Source organism: Periophthalmus magnuspinnatus, chromosome 17 (genome assembly GCF_009829125.3).
Source record: "Periophthalmus magnuspinnatus isolate fPerMag1 chromosome 17, fPerMag1.2.pri, whole genome shotgun sequence".
NCBI lineage: Eukaryota > Metazoa > Chordata > Actinopteri > Gobiiformes > Gobiidae > Periophthalmus > Periophthalmus magnuspinnatus.
In genome coordinates, this window is record NC_047142.1 from 30,812,384 (window position 1) to 30,831,985 (window position 19,602).

The 19,602-nt window shown below is 43.8% G+C and overlaps 1 protein-coding gene across 1 annotated transcript; it reads left to right on the forward strand.

Annotated features, from left to right (window-relative positions):
- The first annotated feature begins 52 nt into the window (after nt 1-52).
- Nucleotides 53-19,227, forward strand: exoc3 (exocyst complex component 3). Its single transcript, XM_033982189.2, has 16 exons — nt 53-225; nt 541-720; nt 1,505-1,724; nt 1,984-2,156; nt 3,173-3,385; nt 4,553-4,731; nt 5,092-5,208; nt 5,391-5,508; nt 8,897-9,022; nt 9,241-9,341; nt 9,634-9,744; nt 16,759-16,900; nt 17,141-17,263; nt 17,823-17,984; nt 18,593-18,714; nt 18,893-19,227. The coding sequence occupies exons 2-16, from the start codon at nt 577-579 to the stop codon at nt 19,095-19,097; spliced, it is 2,256 nt and encodes a 751-aa protein (XP_033838080.1). The 5' UTR covers nt 53-225; nt 541-576; the 3' UTR covers nt 19,098-19,227.
- The last annotated feature ends 375 nt before the right edge of the window (nt 19,228-19,602 follow it).

A 19,602-nucleotide genomic window follows, 5' to 3' on the forward strand; every position in this document is an offset into this window, starting at 1 on the left:
CTGACCAATATGGCGGCGCTGTGTTGACGCCTGCAGCTGCGCGCGCATCTGTGTGATCACGTGTCTGCTCTGATTCAGTTACAGGAAGTAAAAACACTAGTCTGCCGTTTTATATCTGATTTCAATCCACACTCTAAATAATTTGGCCTGGATCATAAAACAATCTTCAGTATGATCCGACGCAATCTTTAGACATGTAAATTAACTGGCCTGCGACTTCAGAGGGTAGGTAAAACTATTTCCGTCTCGTATAATGTATTTCTCTACACTACCTTGCATTTTATGTTGTAATCATGCTTTATTTTTAATGCAATCATTAAATTGTCTGATTCAATACTTGTCCTTTTAAAAAAAAAATACCTATCCCAATATGACTGCCTTTTCTGAGTTGTCAAAGTGTAAACATTAGCTTCGATTGCTAACTGCTAGCTCCTCCTATTTTCCTATTAATCGTTTGTTTTAATGCACGTCTTAAAAACATTTGCATATTTTGCGCTATGCAGACGTTTTTTATAAAGGTTATGCGGATATTTGTCGCAGTATAATCGTGCGTGGGGTTCTTAAAACGCCGGAGGAATGGAGGAGACGAGCCGGGAGGCTGTGGCCACGGCAGTGCAGCGGGTCGCGGGGATGCTGCAGCGCTCGGACCAGCTCGATAAAGTGGATCAGTACCGGAGGAGAGAGGCCCGAAAGAAGGCTTCTGTGGAGGCCAGGCTCAAGGTGACTGGGTGTATAAACTTTTATTGCATTTATACATGTTTAATAAAAAAAAATCAAGTGATAAACCAGAGACAGTGGGCACCTGATGGAAAGATGCTGGAGCAGCTGGGAAACAGGAAGCCTATGCAGGCGGAGGATGCAGAGGATACAAAGGAGAGGGTCAGACAGAGCAGAGGATGCAGAGGAGAGGGTCACCATTTGAGCAACAGTGTCCTGGATTATGTTAAATATCTCGTGTGAATAGACTTTATAATTTTAAATTAATCCATGTAATCTTGAGATCAGCCATTTAAAAATAATTAGAAAATAGTTTGTTTTTTGTGTCAAACTAGTAGATGGTTAAAAATAGTTATTGTTGAGGTAATAAGTAACTAGCCACATAAAAAATGGCCCACCACTGAAATATTAATATATAATTCTACCACATGAACCCATTCTTTTGTCTAATATTTTCAATGGTGATAGGCCTTTAGTCATTTAGCCAGTTACACAAGTTATGTAGGGAGTTGGGTGAAAATTTGGAAATAAAAAATACAGTTTAAGTTTCAGCACTTCTGCATATATAGTTGTTTTTGCATGAACTCCCTGCAGGTGTAGTCTTGTGAGTGCAGTTTGGGTCAGATACGCAGAGATGCCCAATAGTATGTCTTTAGTCCAACAAGAATTTCTTACTACAGCCCAAAATCAGTGCCTTAGCTAAATGGCCACATTCATCTTGGCCCTTCATCTGAAATATTAACAGCAAATTGTTGGACATGACCCTAACCTTTCCCTGTGTCTCCAGGCAGCGATCCAGTCTCAGTTGGATGGCGTTCGCACTGGCCTGACTCAGCTGCACACGGCCCTGGTGGATGTGAAGCAGATTCAAAGCTCTTTGGGCGATGTGAGCAAAGACTGGAGACAGAGCATCAACACCATCGAGAGCCTGAAGGATGTGAAGGACGCAGTGGTGCAGCACAGTCAGCTGGCTTCTGCTGTGGAGAACCTCAAGAACATCTTCTCTGGTAAAAACTTTGCAGATATCTCTACACTGTAATGAGGGCAATGATATGATTTGTTGACATTTTAATTTTGTCATAGGTTTAAAAAATGAACAAAAGAATCAAAATTGTTTGGAAACTTTGGGACTGCTGTCATAGCAATTTGCTAATCAAAACACAATATTCTATCTTTTGAATGGTCCAAAATCCTCAAAATTAAACCTGAATCTCAGACCCATGAATTAAAGCTAAGCCCTCACCCGCTCTGTCCTCTTGTTTTCAGTCCCAGAGATAGTGGCCTCCACTCAGCAGCTGATCGAACAGGCCGACCTTCTGCAGGCGCACAGGAAACTGATGGAGCTGGAGAGCTCCAGAGATGACCTCATGTATGAACAGTTCAGGATGGACAGCAAGAACACCAGCGACATGCACCTCATCTCTATTTACTTTGAGGACGTGAGTACAGAGAACTGATTAACAGTCCTATAACAACTTTAGTCATATAAAGTTGTTATAGGACTGTTTTATCGACCAAGTTCAGTTGGAATTGTCAGAAAATTAAGGAAAAAAATGTAATATATTGGAAGTCACTTTTTTTCAAGCTTGTAAGAATGAGCAATATTGTGATAAAGGTGGTTTTCTCTTGATTGACCACAGACTGTATATATAAATGGACATGGCGAACCTGCTAGTCGCCAAATAAAAAGTGAGCATGGGTGCACTTCCAGCTTCGACTCTGGCTCCAATTCACTTTCTATTGAAAAACCGTGGCCCCTCTTTCTTTAACTGCTACTGTCGGGCTCATCATTTTGGTCTTAAAATGCGTATTAACCTGCTCTACATGATCCCGCGTTTTTTATTTTGCCCGTAAATCAAGATATAATCATTAATAACAGACAAATTAGGCACCTTCTTTCCCCAAGGTCACTCCCAACAGGTTTTATTGACAGCGTTGCTAAGTGCCCACCCTTGGCTAAACCAGCGGTGTTACTTTCAACAGCCTTGCACCAGATTGGCTCTTTGGTTGCTATTATACTCAGATACTTGGAATTCCAGATATGGAACTCGGCTCCAAATTGGCCTCTATAATTGCTACTCCTGATGAGCTTCATTTGACTGGAGCCGGACGCTAGGGGTGACGTCTCTCTCACTTAATCCACTTTTTTATACAGGCTATGTGATTGATATTACATCTTCTGATCTCAGGATAGCCAGACTTCTGCAGTTTATTTCTGCTATATTTTTTGCAGTCCTGGCACAAAGATGTTTCTTTGCCTTGCTGTAATATCCAGGTTTTGGCTGATTTTTTTATTTATTTATTTTTGCTTAAAAAAACAAACACTAGCACTTGACCTTTTTGTCAGAGCTAAATATAGCTAAATATGAATACATGGAAAAAATCTCACATGAGCAGTCTTGCACCATTGCTATTCATGTGTCATAAGCTCTCCCCACTCCCCTCTGGATCTCAGGTCCAGGGCTTGTCAGATGAACTGGCCAAGCAACTGTGGATGGTTCTGCAGAGAGCCATGGTGACGGTGCGCAGAGACCCCACCATGTTAGTGTCCGCCGTGAGGATCATCGAGAGAGAGGAGAAGATCGACCGCAAGATGGTGGACAGGAAGAGGCAAACTGGCTTCATCCCTCCAGGAAGGCCCAAGCGCTGGAAAGACAAAATGTTTCAGGTCAGAGGGATGAGGTGCAGGGGAAAAAACCCGGGACTCCCAAAATAATCTTGCAACAACCCTGGACCCCCAAAGTAAAAACAAACTGACGTCCGTAATAATCTGAAGTTGCTGGTGTTGTAGGCATTTAGTCAATTAATCTGCTGAGAATCTTAGTTGACCAAAATTTGTATTAGTCAACTAAGTGTTTTTGTTTTAGATCATATGGATTTATATGAAACAACAGCAGAAAGGAGGAGGAGTTAGAGAGGGGGCTGGCTGAAGATTTGGTATTATGTAAAAAGGCAGATTAAACTCATTGCTGATTCACAAGTTCTGTCTTTATATAAACACATTGTTTTCTAGTACTTTATTCTGCATAAATACAGTTTTTTGCATGAACTCCCCCTGCAGGTGTAGTCTTGTAAGTGCAGTTTGGGTCAGATAGACAGAGATCCTTAATAGTTTTGAGAGATTTTGTCACGTCCCCTTTTTAGTCGACCAGTTGATTGGCAAGAATTTGTTTAGTCGAATACAGCTCTAGTAGTGGCAAAAATCCGGTTAAATTATTTAGGTTTTATGTTATTAGACCAGATTTCACATTCAAGTTGTCATTTAAAGTTCCCATAATATGCTGTTTTCAGATCTATGTTATGTTAAGTTGTTTCCTCAACACAACCATACATGGAGTTGTGAATTGAAGAGAAGACACTGAGAGAAAACACTCTGTTCCACCTTGTGATGTCATGTGGTAATACAGGAAGTGCTCCACTGCATTTTACAGTACATACACCATCACTAGAATCATCTGGATGATTTCAGCACTGGAATTGCCAATCTCTACTAAATAAAAGGTAAAAGGTCGATGCTAACTTGAAAATTGACACTACTTGACATCACAAGGTTGAACAGAGCATTTTGAGCTTTAGAGATGGATACTAATGGTGAAGGGTTACTCACACATGTGAATGAAACAAAACACAACTCCAGGTATGTTTTTGAGGAGATAACAACATTATAACATGGCTTAAAGCTCACAAGAGTCAATTCTGCATAATATAGGACCTTTAAATATCAAGAATAACCATTATTTATAGGCTTGCTTTTCTAGACATTTGTCATGTGTGTTTTATATTAGAAATGTGCTTTTAAATCTGTTTTCATACCTTACTTAAATCCTTATTGCAGGTTCTGGAGGGTACTGTGAGCACCCGCATCGAGGGCACTCAGGCTGTGACCCGAGAGGCCGACAAAATGTGGCTGGTCAGACTTCTAGAGATCATGAGAAAATACGTGTTAGATGACCTCATCATAGTGCAGAACCTCATGGTGCAATGTTTTCCCCCACACTACAACACGTTCAACAGGTCTGACCCTCTCCTCTGCATCTTCTGCTCCACCTGAACCTCTGCTCCATCTGCTCCTCTGACCCTCTCCTTTGCATCCTCTACTCCTCTGACCCTCTCCTTTGCATCCTCTACTCCTCTGACCCTCTCCTTTGCATCCTCTACTCCTCTGACCCTCTCCTTTGCATCCTCTACTCCTCTGACCCTCTCCTTTGCATCCTCTACTCCTCTGACCCTCTCCTTTGCATCCTCTACTCCTCTGACCCTCTCCTTTGCATCCTCTACTCCTCTGACCCTCTCCTCTGTTCCACCTGCACCTCTGCTTCATCTGACCATCTCCTCTGCATCTGTCTGCTGCTAACCCCGCGTTTTGTTTTTCAGATTTTTTAGCCTGTACCATAATGCTGTTTCCACTCGTGTGACTGAGCTGGCTGCAGAGGACCTGGAGGCCAATGAAATTGTGTCTCTGTTAACCTGGGTCCTAAACACTTACAAGAGGTAGGTTTGCATGTTCTCCCTGTGCTTGGATGGGTTTCCTTTTGGTGCTCCCATCAATGTATTAAACCTGTCCAATACAGATCGAGCCAAATCACCTGCAGCTAGTTAGATTTAATAATGGAAAAACTGTTGCAAAGGAGAGAGTATTTTTTTCTTCTAATTGTAAAAATGTGTGTGTTTAGCTCAGAGATGATGGGTCACCCAGACTTGAGCGCAGAGTGTGACGTGAACTCTCTGGAGCCTCTTCTGCCTCAGGATGTGGTGGATGACCTGCTCAGCAAATACATCCAGACTTTCACAGTGAGTCCAGCAGCATAAACACTTTAAATCGGTGTTTATGAGTAAAGCTAAAATGTCTATATGTTATCTCATATTTATTTGGCATGCTCTATATGTGTGATTATTGTCCTCTTTTAAAGTCACATTTTGTTATAGTATTGACAAAAACTATAGTGAGTTTTTATCTATAATTTTTGGAGTAATTTTTCTTCTCTTGTATTCAAGAGGGGGGGGGGGGGGGGGGGGGGGGGCCTGAACTTGTGCGGGAGGTTGAGCGTTACCGGCTAGATATAGTCGGCCTCACCTCCACGCACAGCTCGGGCTTTGGAACCCAACTTCTTGAGAGGGGTTGGACTCTCCATTTCTCTGGCGTTGCCCGCGGGGAGCGGCGGCGAGCTGGTGTGGGCTTGCTCATTGCCCCACAGCTCAGCCGCTGCGTGTTGGGGTTCACTCCGGTGAACGAGAGGGTCGCGTCCCTGCGCCTTCGGGTCGGGGACAGGTCTCTCACTGTTGTGTCGGCCTACGGGCCAAACAGCAGTGCAGAGTACCCGGCCTTCTTGGAGTACCTGGGAGGGGTACTAGACAGTGCACCAACCGGGGACTCCGTTGTTCTCCTGGGGGACTTCAACGCCCATGTGGGTAACGACAGTGACACTTGGAGGGGCGTGATTGGGAGGAACGGCCTCCCCGATCTGAACCCGAGCGGTGTTTTGTTATTGGACTTCTGTGCTAGTCACAGCTTGTCCATAACAAACACCATGTTCGAGCACAAGGGTGTCCATCGGTGCACGTGGCACCAGGACACTCTAGGTTGGAGGTCGATGATCGAATTTGTTGTCGTGTCATCTGACCTCCGACCGCGTGTCTTGGACACTCGGGTGAAGAGAGGGGCTGAGCTGTCAACTGATCACCACCTGGTGGTGAGTTGGATCCGCTGGCGGAGGAGGAAGCCGGACAGACCTGGCAGGCCCAAGCGCATTGTGAGGGTCTGCTGGGAACGTCTGGCGGAGCCATCTGTCAGGGGGGTCTTCAACTCCCACCTCCGGGAGAGCTTCTCCCTGATCCCGGGGGAGGTTGGAGACATGGACTCCGAGTGGGCCATGTTCTCCACCTCTATTGTCGATGCGGCTGCTCGTAGCTGTGGTCGTAAGGTCTGTGGTGCTTGTCGCGGCGGCAATCCCCGAACCCGGTGGTGGACACCGGAAGTAAGGGATGCCGTCAAGCTGAAGAAGGAGTCCTATCGAGCCTTGTTGGCTCGTGGGACTCCTGAGGCAGATGATGAGTACCGGCGGGCCAAGCGTGCCGCGGCTCGGGCAGTCACAGAGGCAAAAACTCGGGGTTGGGAGGAGTTCGGGGAGGCCATGGAGGAGGACTATCGGACGGCCTCAAAGAGATTCTGGCAAACCGTCCGACGCCTCAGGAGGGGAAAGCAGTGCTTCACCAACACTGTTTACAGTGCGGGTGGAGAGCTGCTGACCTCGACTGGGGATGTTGTCGGGCGGTGGAAGGAATACTTTGAGGATCTCCTCAATCCCACTGTCACGTCTTCCGAGGAGGAAGCAGAAACTGGGGACCCAGAGGCGGACTCGTCCATCACCCTGGCTGAAGTCACTGAGGTGGTTGGCAAGCTCCTCGGTGGCAAGGCTCCGGGGGTGGATGAGATCCGTCCTGAGTATCTCAAGTCTCTGGATGTTGTGGGGCTGTCTTGGCTGACACGTCTCTGCAACATCGCGTGGCGGTCGGGGACAGTGCCTATGGAATGGCAGACCAGGGTGGTGGTCCCTCTGTATAAGAAGGGGGACCGGAGGGTGTGTTCCAATTACAGGGGAATCACACTCCTCAGCCTTCCCGGTAAGGTCTATTCCAGGGTACTGGAGAGGAGAATCCGACCGATAGTCGAACCTCGGATTCAGGAGGAGCAGTGTGGTTTTCGTCCTGGTCGTGGAACACTGGACCAGCTCTATACTCTTCATCGGGTCCTCGAGGGCTCATGGGAGTATGCCCAACCAGTCCACATGTGTTTTGTGGATCTGGAGAAGGCATTCGACCGTGTCCCTCGTGGTGTCCTTTGGGGGGTGCTCTGGGAGTATGGGATCCGGGGCTCTTTGCTAAGGGCTGTCCGGTCCCTGTATGACCGGAGCAGGAGCTGTGTTCGCATTGCCGGCAGTAAGTCAGACCTGTTCCCGGTGCATGTTGGACTCCGCCAGGGATGCCCTTTGTCACCGGTTCTGTTCATTATATTTATGGACAGAATTTCTAGGCGCAGCCAGGGGCCGGAGGGGGCCTGGTTTGGGAACCACAGGATTTAATCTCTGCTGTTTGCAGATGATGTTGTCCTGATGGCTTCTTCGAGCCAGGACCTGCAGCAGGCACTGGGGCGGTTTGCAGCCGAGTGTGAAGCGGCTGGGATGAGAATCAGCTCCTCCAAATCCGAGGCCATGGTTCTCGACCGGAAAAAGGTGGTTTGCTCTCTCCGGGTGGGTGGTGAGTCTCTGCCCCAAGTGGAGGAGTTCAAGTATCTCGGGGTCTTGTTCACGAGTGAGGGAAGGATGGAGCGGGAGATTGACAGGCGGATCGGTGCAGCGTCTGCAGTGATGCGGTCGCTGTATCGGTCCGTTGTGGTAAAGAAGGAGCTGAGCCGGAAGGCGAAGCTCTCGATTTACCGGTCAATCTACGTTCCTACCCTCACCTATGGTCATGAGCTCTGGGTAATGACCGAAAGGACAAGATCGCGGATACAAGCGGCTGAAATGGGCTTCCTCCGCAGAGTGGCCGGGCGCACCCTTAGGGATAGGGTGAGGAGCTCGGTCACACGGGAGGAGCTCGGAGTAGAGCCGCTGCTCCTACACGTTGAGAGGAACCAGCTGAGGTGGCTCGGGCATCTGCTCAGGATGCCTCCTGGACGCCTCCCTAGGGAGGTGTTCTGGGCATGTCCCACCGGGAGGAGGCCCCGGGGAAGACTCAGGACACGCTGGAGGGACTATGTCTCTCGGCTGGCCTGGGAACGCCTTGGGGTCCCACCGGAGGAGCTGGAGGACGTGTCCGGGGTGAGGGAAGTCTGGGAGTCCCTGCTTAGACTGCTGCCCCCGCGACCCGGCCCCGGATAAGCGGAAGAAAATGGATGGATGGATGGATTCAAGATGCCATTGCTCCAAAAATCCCCCATACACACCCACTGCTCTCATGGTTTCTTTGTTGATACATGTAGGCACTGCATTTTTTGATCTAGAAGGCAGAAGTCTCATTTTTTCCCAGCTTTTCTTTAAATTAATGTTGAGATTTAAAATGGGTATATATATAAAATGATGATTCACTGGTGTCATAGATTCTAAGTATATAGCAGACAAATGCACATTATGTCTTCTCTTGTTGTGATATTGTCTCATTGAAAACCTCTGGATGTTTTCAGTCTAATATCACAGGCTGGCTGAGGAAGGCTTTGGAGACAGATAAGAAGGACTGGCAGAAAGACACTGAACCAGAGGCGGACCAGGACGGGTACTACCAGACCACGCTGCCCGCTATAGTCTTCCAGGTTGGGCATTAGACTGGTTTTACTTTTCAGCTAAACAAACCAAAACGATGGCCCATTCTGCTTTCTGATTGGATGACTGTCTTGAGAACCAAAACATAAGTTTGCCATTGTGTGTTTTTGTACAGTGTTTTTGTAGCTAAGAATAAATCAGCATGAGGGCTGCAAGATTATTACGCTACTTTTTCAAACTTGTGTGCTAATTTAATTGTTTTTTTCAGATGTTTGAACAGAATCTGCAGGTGGCCGCTCAGATCGATGGAGACTTCAGAGAACAGGTCCTCAAGCTCTGCCTCAAACAAATGAACACTTTCCTACTAAGGTGAGCCAGATGCCCTGCCATTCTTCTGTATCCCTGTGTGTCAGATGCCCTCCTATCCTTTTGTATCCCTGTGTGTCAGATGCCCTCCCATCCTTTTGTATCCTTGTGTGTCAGATGCCCTCCCATCCTTCTGTATCCCTGTGTGTCAGATGCCCTCCCATCCTTCTGTATCCCTGTGTGTCAGATGCCCTCCCATCCTACTGCTTATCCCTGTGACAGATGTCCTCCTATTCTTTTATATCCTTGTGTGTCAGATGCCCTTCCATCCTCTTATATCCCTGTGTTTCCTCAGGTACCGAGAGGAGGTGGTTTTGTACAAAGAGGACCACCTCAGAGACAGACAGCTGCCTCAGTGCTATGTGCAGTACATGATCGCCATCATCAACAACTGCCAGACATTCAGGTACCTCCCGCTGTTTAGACTCAAGAGAAATACACAGTTCAGCCAAGACTGGTTAGTGTCTTGGCTGAACTGTGTGTCTTGGTCCTCACCCTAATCCTTCCAAGGAGGAAGTTTTGTTATTACAGATATGCAGCCTACCGGTAGAAGATTGGAGATATCAAAAATAAAGTTAAAAACGTTTAAATAAAGTATTAAATATCAGTAAAGAAAATAAGTTAAATAAGTCTTTATCAACTAAACCACCAGTGAAAATAAAATAAACATACATTTTAACATAATTTATATATTTTTTTTAAAGTATAGTACCATCATAGTATATTTACATCTTTATATATAGTTTTACAACAATGAGGTATGAACAGAATTTGACCAGTATCCTCCTGTTCGACACTATAGTCAGAGAGTCCAGCTCCTCCCCCACAACATGGCCTAACTCTCACCTTAGCCTGATTGTTAAATCATATTTTGTCAAAAAATAATTGCTAGCATACCCACCAACGCAAAGTGCAAAGCTATTAAAGTGGCTCTTGAGTGGAATTACTGCATTGGGGAAAGAATTTGTGTAATAAATACTGAACAGAAACTTGTCAAACAAGAAGAATCCAGCTGAATTCAATTCATTTATTTTTGTAATGCCCAAAATCACAACAACAGTTCTCTCGAAGGGCGTTCATGTTTTGGTTGATGGGGGAAACCGGAGTACCCGGAGGAAACCCATCCAGACACGAGGAGAAACATGAAAAACTCCACACAGAAAGGCCTGGCGACCCAGGGATCCAACCAAACCCTCTTGCTGTGAGGCATGAGTGTTGCCACTCAGCCACCGTGCTGCCTACACACAAAAACAAAACAACAGGAAAAATCTGACAAAACAAGAAAAATTGGCCAGGCGAGGAGGAGGAGGAGGAGGAGGAGGAGAGCCGGGCGAGGAGGAGGAGGAGAGCCGGGCGAGGAGGAGGAGGAGAGCCGGGCGAGGAGGAGGAGGAGAGCCGGGCGAGGAGGAGGAGGAGAGCCGGGCGAGGAGGAGGAGGAGAGCCGGGCGAGGAGGAGGAGGAGAGCCGGGCGAGGAGGAGGAGAGGGTCAAGCTGTCATCGGGGCATCTGAAAGAGATACACTCCACAGGGGGAGTGGGACAGGGGACAACATGTGAATAGCATTGCTGATGAGAAAATAGGACAAAGCAGAGGATAGTGCTCAGGTTGCCATACTTCCCCCAGCTAGTTACCTCCTACTGCAGCCTGTCTTATCCCGGGTTTTAATGTCCCTAACTCCCTCACTATGTAACCTGGTCTATACCGAAGAGGAAGGTTTTAAGCCTGGTCTTAAAAACAGAGACTGTGGGGGCCTGTTTAACATCAGCAGGGAGTTGATTCCATAGCACAGGAGCTTGGTAACTGAATGCTCTCCCTCCCACTGTACTTTTGGACACTCTAGGACAGTGTTTTTCAACCACTGTGCCGCGGCACACTAGTGTGCCGTGAGATATTGTCTGGTGTGCCGTAGGAAATTATCCAATTACGCCTAACTGGTCTAAAAAATATTTTTTGAAAACAAATTAATTATTATCCGCAAATAATGTGCCGTTGTCGAATGTCTGCGCTGTCTAGCGATTGGCAGAGTAACCATGTAATACTCTTCCATATCAGTAGGTGGCAGCATGTAGCTAATAAGTAGCTGCTAATTGATTTCAATTTGAGACAAGAGAATTAGTGATACGTGGATGCGTCAGGTGACAGTGGCATTGTGGCTAGCGAGACTATATGGTGTGAGTGATGGAGAGGAAAGATGCTAACTCCGAACCGGACCCTGGGCAAAACTCAGACCCAGATGAAGGCCCAAGTATGAGTGGAGATCAAAAGAAAGCAAAGACGGTTAGCTCAAGCAAAACCTCTGGCGCACGGCAATACAGCGAAAGCTATATTTCATTTGGATTTACTTTTACTGGAAATCCAATGAAACCGACTCCGTTGTGCTTGGTGTGTGGTGAAAAGTTATCCAACAGTGCTATGGTCCCAAGTAAGCTTAAACGGCATCTTCAAACGAAACCCCCTTCACTTCAAAACAAGAATGCGGACTATTTTGTTCGCCTGCGTGAACACACGGAGAAACAGGCAACTATTATGAGAAAAACCACAAAGGTAAACGAGAGAGCCCTTAAAGCTAGCTACCACGTTGCTGAACTTGTAGCTAAGTCAAAAAAGGCGCACACTGTGGCAGAGACACCGTGTGTCTTTCTTCAATTCCTGCCAGGATATCAGCTCTGTGTTCATCCAAACAGGCCCAGGTTTCACACTGAGTGAGTAGAAATATTTTATTTTATTATAAAATGCTTTTTTTTTGTGTTTATTTGATTCCTGTTCAAAATACTTTGATGAGAATTACTTTATATTGTAAATATAGGATGCAGAGTTTCATTTTTTAACATTTTCTGCTGATGGTGTGCCTTGTGATTTTTTCAATAAAAAAAAATGTGCCTTGGCTCAAAAAAGGTTGAAATACACTGCTCTAGGAACCACTAATAGTCCTGCATTCTGAGAGTGGAGTGCTCTGTTTGGCTGGTACGGGACAATAGCATCTTGCAGATAGGATGGGGCCATACCGTTTAGGGTTTTGTATGTCAGTAGGAGGACTTTGAATTTGATTCTAAGCTCGACAGGAAGCCAGTGCAGATATTTTAGTACAGGACTGATGTGGTCTCTTCTTTTAGTTCCTGTTAGGACTCTGGCCGCTGCATTTTGGACCAACTGGAGGCTCCTTATAGTACTTTTGGGGCAGGTGGCAAGCAGAGAATTACAGTAATCAAGTCTGGAAGTAACAAATGCATGGATGAGTTTTTCAGCGTCGTTTTTAGGTAAAATATTTCTAATTTTAGATATATTTCGCAGGTGAAAGTATGCGGTTTTACAAGCTAGGTTTATATGGGCTGTGAATGAGAGATTTTGATCAAATAGGACTCCAAGATTTTTTACAGTAGGCCTAGAAGCTATACTCACATTGTCGAGTGAGATTATCTGGTCCGACAGAGAATCTCTTTGACCTTTGGTACCAACAACAATGACCTCTGTTAGAGACATGAAGAGTCAGTCTCCTCATGTTTATTCACTTAATCTGAAGAATAAAAGTCACTTCACAAACTGGATCACATTTCATTCACTCGTCTCTTGTATGGTCTACTGTTGTGGAAAAATTACAGTTGTAGATGAAAAGTAATCCATTTACAAAGCTTGGTGAGTTTTGCAATACAGGAAAAAAGGTTTATTGTTTGTTGCAGCAGATACAGACAGGACAGGGCCCAGGCCTGCCCTGGCCACAGCCTGGTAGCCTCCCGGCCTCTCCCCAGTTCCCCTCTCCCCTAAGTCCAAGTCTCAACAACCCAACCAACCACCCACCCACCAGCCACCTCCCCGAGCATCTGAGCTCTATTTTATACCAGAATGACAATGCTACATACATTTCAAAGCAGAGTGACTTTGTTTCACACCATATGATAATGAACTTTTACACTTAGACAGGTAGAACAACAGCGAGTTTCTTGTGGGATGGAGACAGAGCTTCACACATGTTAATGTCTCGTCTGGGTCTGGCAGACTGACACAGATTAAATGCTTTTAAAATACACAGCTGGACTTTTCTTAGGACATGAATGTCATTAAACTCACTGCAGTGATGAGGCAAAAAACAAAAAAATACATTTTTCAAAAAGGAAATATAAAGAAACAAAGAAATGTAGAAAATGAGTGGATCAGTTGAAACTGCATCCTGTCATTTTCTTGTTGACACGGTTTACAATGGTTTAGCTGTTACACACATATTTTCTGATGTCACATATTTCACACCACACAGTTTGGTTGATCAGGTCTAAGGACACACAAATGTACAGTTCACTTCTTGTGTCATGCTCTGTACTTAACCATTTTCTTTCTTTTCTTTTTTTTCAGATTTTTTTTTTCAGTTTTTGTTTTGTTTTTCTTTTTCATTTTTTTTCTCTTTTTTTTTACTGTTTTTTTTCTTTTTTTCACACTTAACATTGCGAGTGAATTAGAGCATACTGTTGACATTACGTACATTTACATTTGTCTGCATTTTGCTATCACATAATATCTTCATTCTTCTGAATTTACTCTCCCTCATGAAAAAAGTTAATCTGTCCTTACACTCAACTACACAGGGATTCTCACCCTTTTGCCTTTTACCAGTTAGTAACCCTAGATAGGAGTTTCACCTAGTGACTGTTCGCTAAATAGCAGGGACTTTCACCCGTTTGACTGTTTACTAGCTAGTTACAACTAGAGGGGAATTTCACCCATGACTGTTTGGTAGTAAACTGTAATGACTCCTAAACCTCACTCTGGAGAATAAATTCAAGTATGTCCCAATACTAGATATTATACAAAGCAAAAAGTAGCACAACTAAACCCATGCACCTTTAAAACGCAGAGGGCTTATGGCGTAGAGGGCACTCCCGTCTCCAATGTCCAACTTGACAACAGATGAAACAAGGTTCATTGGAAAATTTTCTCTTGTTCTTTCGATGGGCTCTCCTCCCATATTTGCTCTGCTTATGTGTTGGCTGATGAGTCTGTAGTTGTCTATGTAATTGTGAATTCACTCGGTGATTTTCATGTTGTTGGGTCTTATTGTACATAGTCACTGCTGCCATATGCAGTTGTTTCTGAATTCTTTCTTGCTTCATTATTTTCTTTCTGTTTAGCTGTTCATATGCATGTGTGGCGTGTCTTTTCAGTTCAGTTAGGCGAGCAGCTTTCCAGCCAATGCAGGTTTTCTTCACAGCTGAAGAAACGTCTGTTTTTAGTCCATTAATGAAATAGTTACACAAATATGTTTCCCAAACATCACGAGTCACACCTATGTGATCAGGTCTTGTAAATCCACTGTGGGTGTTATATACTTCTGTTAAACGTGTGAGAAACTCTTCAGGGTCCTCAGTGTCTCTTTGTTTGCAGGATTGGATTTTGTCAGTATCGATAGAGGCAGGAAAGGCTTTTGTGATAGCTGTGCAGATGTTATTCACAGCTTCTCTATACAAAGCATTGGAGTCATGTTTCCAATCAACATGATTGCATCGCAGTTCAGTGTTTTGAAGTTGATCAGCTATTTTGTGCCATTCAGCAGGTTTCATTTTCAGGATCAATACTCTCCTTAGTTCTCTCATAGTAGGTTTGAAATCTTGACAAAAAGTGATAAGTTCTTTAGCAAAATCTGACCTGATGCTGCAGGATTGGGCAGATGTTGGGATGCTGCAGATATTTCAGAAGAAATCCAAGGGCGGAAAACTAATGTTGAACCTTGTGGACCAGAGACTTCAACCATTGGCATAGAGTACATTGTGTCTTCTTCAACACGGCTCACTTTGCTTGTTTCCATCTGTATCTGCACGTGTCCATTACTGTCCTGCGTTGTAGAGTTATTTGGTGAAGGATCAGAGAGACAGGTTGGATGGGGGTTGTTCAGATCTGGGTCAAACTTTAGTACAGTCAACTGTTGAGACAAAGAGTTCTGCGAGTGGAGGAGTTTCAGTTCACACATTTCAGTTGCATCTTCAAAGAGAAGAGGCTTGTGCATAGTTTTTCTGATTTTGACTTCAGCTTCATCTTTCCACATTTTTAAACATTCCTTGTAATTTTCGATGTTTTCTAATTTTTTATCAAAAATGTTATTTTTTTCTCTCATTTCGATTTCAATTTCACATAATTTGTTTTCCAATGCATGAACATTTTTTAAACTGAATGCACCAAATTCTGAAGACTTCTTATCTTCATGTTTTCTTCTAATAAAATCAACGATGGGGCGTCCTGGAGGGGAATACTCCCTTGAAGTTTTGCTCCCCATTTTAGATGTTTTAGCACTCGTAACTTCCAGTAGTCCCAAAAGTGAGGAAATCAGGAGTGGTGGAGAGCCATTGTTGCTTGGATTGTATTAGCAGCACGTTGTTAGGGCAACATGGTGGTACACACATGAGATTTTGGACCCAAAAAGACTGAAAAGTTGTGAGATGAATCAAAAATGGCATAGGATCAGAACTATGCCCGTTGGGTATGTTTAGTTAAGCATTTTGCATTTCCAAAATACATTCTCCTTTGATTTACCAGTCTTTGTAGATGAAGATTTCCTTTTCAAATGGAAAGAAGTCTGTATTGGAAAAGTTCACCAAGTAAACCTTCTTCGAATCCAGCGGTGGTGATCCAGGACAGAAACCAATGTCCATCCATGTTCTTCTTTGAAAGAACTGCATCAGGACAAAAACCAAAAGGAAGACAAAATCCCATCTTCACTGTGTTCTGGACGACCACTCATGGATCCCACTTCTGACACCATTATTGTTGTGGAAAAATTACAGTTGTAGATGAAAAGTAATCCATTTACAAAGCTTGGTGAGTTTTGCAATACAGGAAAAAAGGTTTATTGTTTGTTGCAGCAGATACAGACAGGACAGGGCCCAGGCCTGCCCTGGCCACAGCCTGGTAGCCTCCCGGCCTCTCCCCAGTTCCCCTCTCCCCTAAGTCCAAGTCTCAACAACCCAACCAACCACCCACCCACCAGCCACCTCCCCGAGCATCTGAGCTCTATTTTATACCAGAATGACAATGCTACATACATTTCAAAGCAGAGTGACTTTGTTTCACACCCATATGATAATGAACTTTTACACTTAGACAGGTAGAACAACAGCGAGTTTCTTGTGGGATGGAGACAGAGCTTCACACATGTTAATGTCTCGTCTGGGTCTGGCAGACTGACACAGATTAAATGCTTTTAAAATACACAACATGACTATACTTAAATTTCTATCACACTACCATCACATGGTCAGGGTTAAATTTATGAATGTACCAGCACTTCTATGAACCCCACTGACCACCAGAGGGCGAAGCAGAAAGCACTTAATAATTCACTGCACATGCTATTTTTATTACTTTTTTTTACATTTAAGACCTGTACATTATAATTTGACAGCTGCTTATTTAGGTGTATATATTTTATCCTTTTCCTCAGAGAGTCAATAAACAGCCTGAAGAGGAAGTACTGTGCCCACCCCGAGCACACAGAGAGCGACGCAGCGATCGAGAGGACCCTGAACGAAGTGGCCAAAGAAGGCTGTCAGTATCTGCTGGACGAGGTCTTCCTCGATCTGGAGGTCAGACAACAACAAGAAGATGACTAAATCTACCTTTTATAAAACATGAAATGCCAAAGCAAAAGTACTCAAAAGAAGGTTTAAAAAACGATAACGAAACTGCATGTGTGGAGGAACATCATCAAATATGGTTGTCCTCTACAAAATGCAAGACACTTTGCATGAGATAACACTGTATTTTTATTGCCCGTCCCTGTATAAAGTTTGATCAGATCCCTCATTATGATGTGTTTGTCCCAGAATCACCTGAACGAGCTGTTGACCAGGAAGTGGCTGAGCGGCTCTCATGCTGTAGACACCATCTGTGTGACTGTGGAGGACTATTTCAACGACTTCAACAAAATCAAAAACCCTTTTAACCAGGTCAGAAACACAGGCTGGACAAGGAGCTGCCTTTATTTTTATCTTAGTAGTCTTAATCATTTTGAATTTTATTTATATATATATATATATATATATATATATATATATATATATATATATATATATATATATATATATATATATATATATATATATATTTTTTTTTTTTTATTTTTTTTTTGTTTTGGTTATGCAGCCTTAGTAAGAATAAAATATGCCACCATATATTAATCCTTCAACTAAGTACTAGTAGTTATAGTTGAAACATAAAAAATATGCCTACCTTAACCTTAAAGTGGTTGTACTATGTATTTTCGTGTAATAAAGTTTGAAATTGTCTTGCACCAGTGCAGATAAATTGTATGCTGTTAGCATGCTAGTTCTGTTATCATTCTCTTGATGGCAAGTTGTAAAAAGCGCTTATAAACTCAGCGTGGTGAATAATTAGGATGCTCTGAATGTATAAGATAAGTGAGGAATAACTTTGGACCACTGCAAACTATGTTTTTAAAACAGTAAAATACAGCACCTTTAAATCCCTGCTCTGTGTGTCCTTCAGGAGATGACTGGAGAGGCCCTGCGGCGTGTGGTGGTGGAGTATCTCAAAGCTGTGATGCAGAAACGTGTCACTTTTAAAAATGCCGACGAGCGAAAGGAAGGAGCTGAGCGCATGATCAAGGAGGCCGAGCAGTTCAAGTTCCTCTTTAGGAAATTGGCCGCGGTCAGTCACTCAGAATATAACAAAAACATGAGATCACAATGTAAATGTCTTAGAATATCTTTGACTGTAAAATATAACTGCATTGTTTAGCTTCAGAGAGAACTACATAGACCATGATCCTTTGCTGTCTGTCAGTGCAACCAACATGAAGAATAGACCTTTAGAATATAGGGGTGTCAAAAGTATTGAAAATAAGATGCTACTCGTAATAGATACTTAAACTACTATTAAAACTGCTAATTTGAGCAGGTATCGATACTAAAAATGTCCCATTGACAGGACAGAAATTACCCTTTCCTGAATAAGAATGATCTCGAGCTATATCAAAACAAGTATTAGACACATAGACTAGTGTACACCCATGGACCACTATGAACCTACTGGACACTGAGGGATTACACAGAAATAAGGCCACATGGGAATAGAATTGAAAGTAATATTATTAATGTTGAAAATCTGTTTCTTAGTATTGAAATCACTATTATATGTATATGGCAGTGATAACAGCATTGAGGGTAGAGGAAAGAGTAAAGGAGACCTTTGTGCAAAACTATGAGCCTCCCACATGTCATCAAAAATCTTTAATCTCGCTTATGTGTTTTATTCAGGGAGAAGATACAGACCGTCTGTGTGGAGCCATTGCTGCCATCGCTGAAGTGTTTAAACTCACAGACCCCACTCTGCTCTATCTGGAGGTGTCCACTCTGGTGTCCAAGTATCCAGACATAAGGTACTATGAGGGAGAATATGGAAACCTGTTAGTACTCAGGCTGCAAGAAAAGTAACCAAGAAAGAACCAAGAAAGCAACCAAATACTAATCATACTTGAATCAAATTTGAACTTTGAAGAGTGGCTTTTTTCAAAATTGGGAAACTGTATTTATCTCATCTTTGCATGTTCCCCACAGGGAGGAGCACGTTCAGGCGCTGTTGGCCGTCAGAGGAGATGCCAGCAGAGAAATGCGTCAGATGATCATCGGCACTTTGAGTGAAAACAGAGCGCCCCCTTCTGGTTTCTCTCAGCCCATTTTCAGAGACATCCCTGTCCCCAACATCGCCATGACGACCATGACAACTATGACCTCCATGGCAACCGCTAAGCTGCTCAAATAACCTTTCACTTTTGCACCTTTGAGGAAGAGAAAAAAAGAAAAGACTGATAAATATGAAAATTTGTGATAATAATGATGTAATAATTATGTGTGTTTCACCGAATCAATAAATTTAAGACTGTAAATTAAAATTGTGTAAGAGGGTCTTGGGTTAGACTCCTGATCTGAGTGTGCATGTCGTCCCTGTGTTACTGTAGCAGAGCCGTTATCCCGTCTCCTTCTCTCAGTAAGGAGATTTGATGACTTGAAGACTTGAACATAATCCTGGCTTTGTCCCATATTTGATCTGGTTTAAGCCCGGCTCAGCTCTGTGGAAAGGCATTCTCCCTCACAGTAAGAATAGGATACACAGATAAGTTTTTGGATTAAAAATACCTAAATCTAAAAGGGACAACAGACAACTTTAATGCCATACTGTGCAGCATTTCTATGGAGACAAGCATGTAGCATACCCTCTTCCAGAAAAGTTCCACAGTGCCGCCTTAAATTGTTGGAGTGCAGTGGAT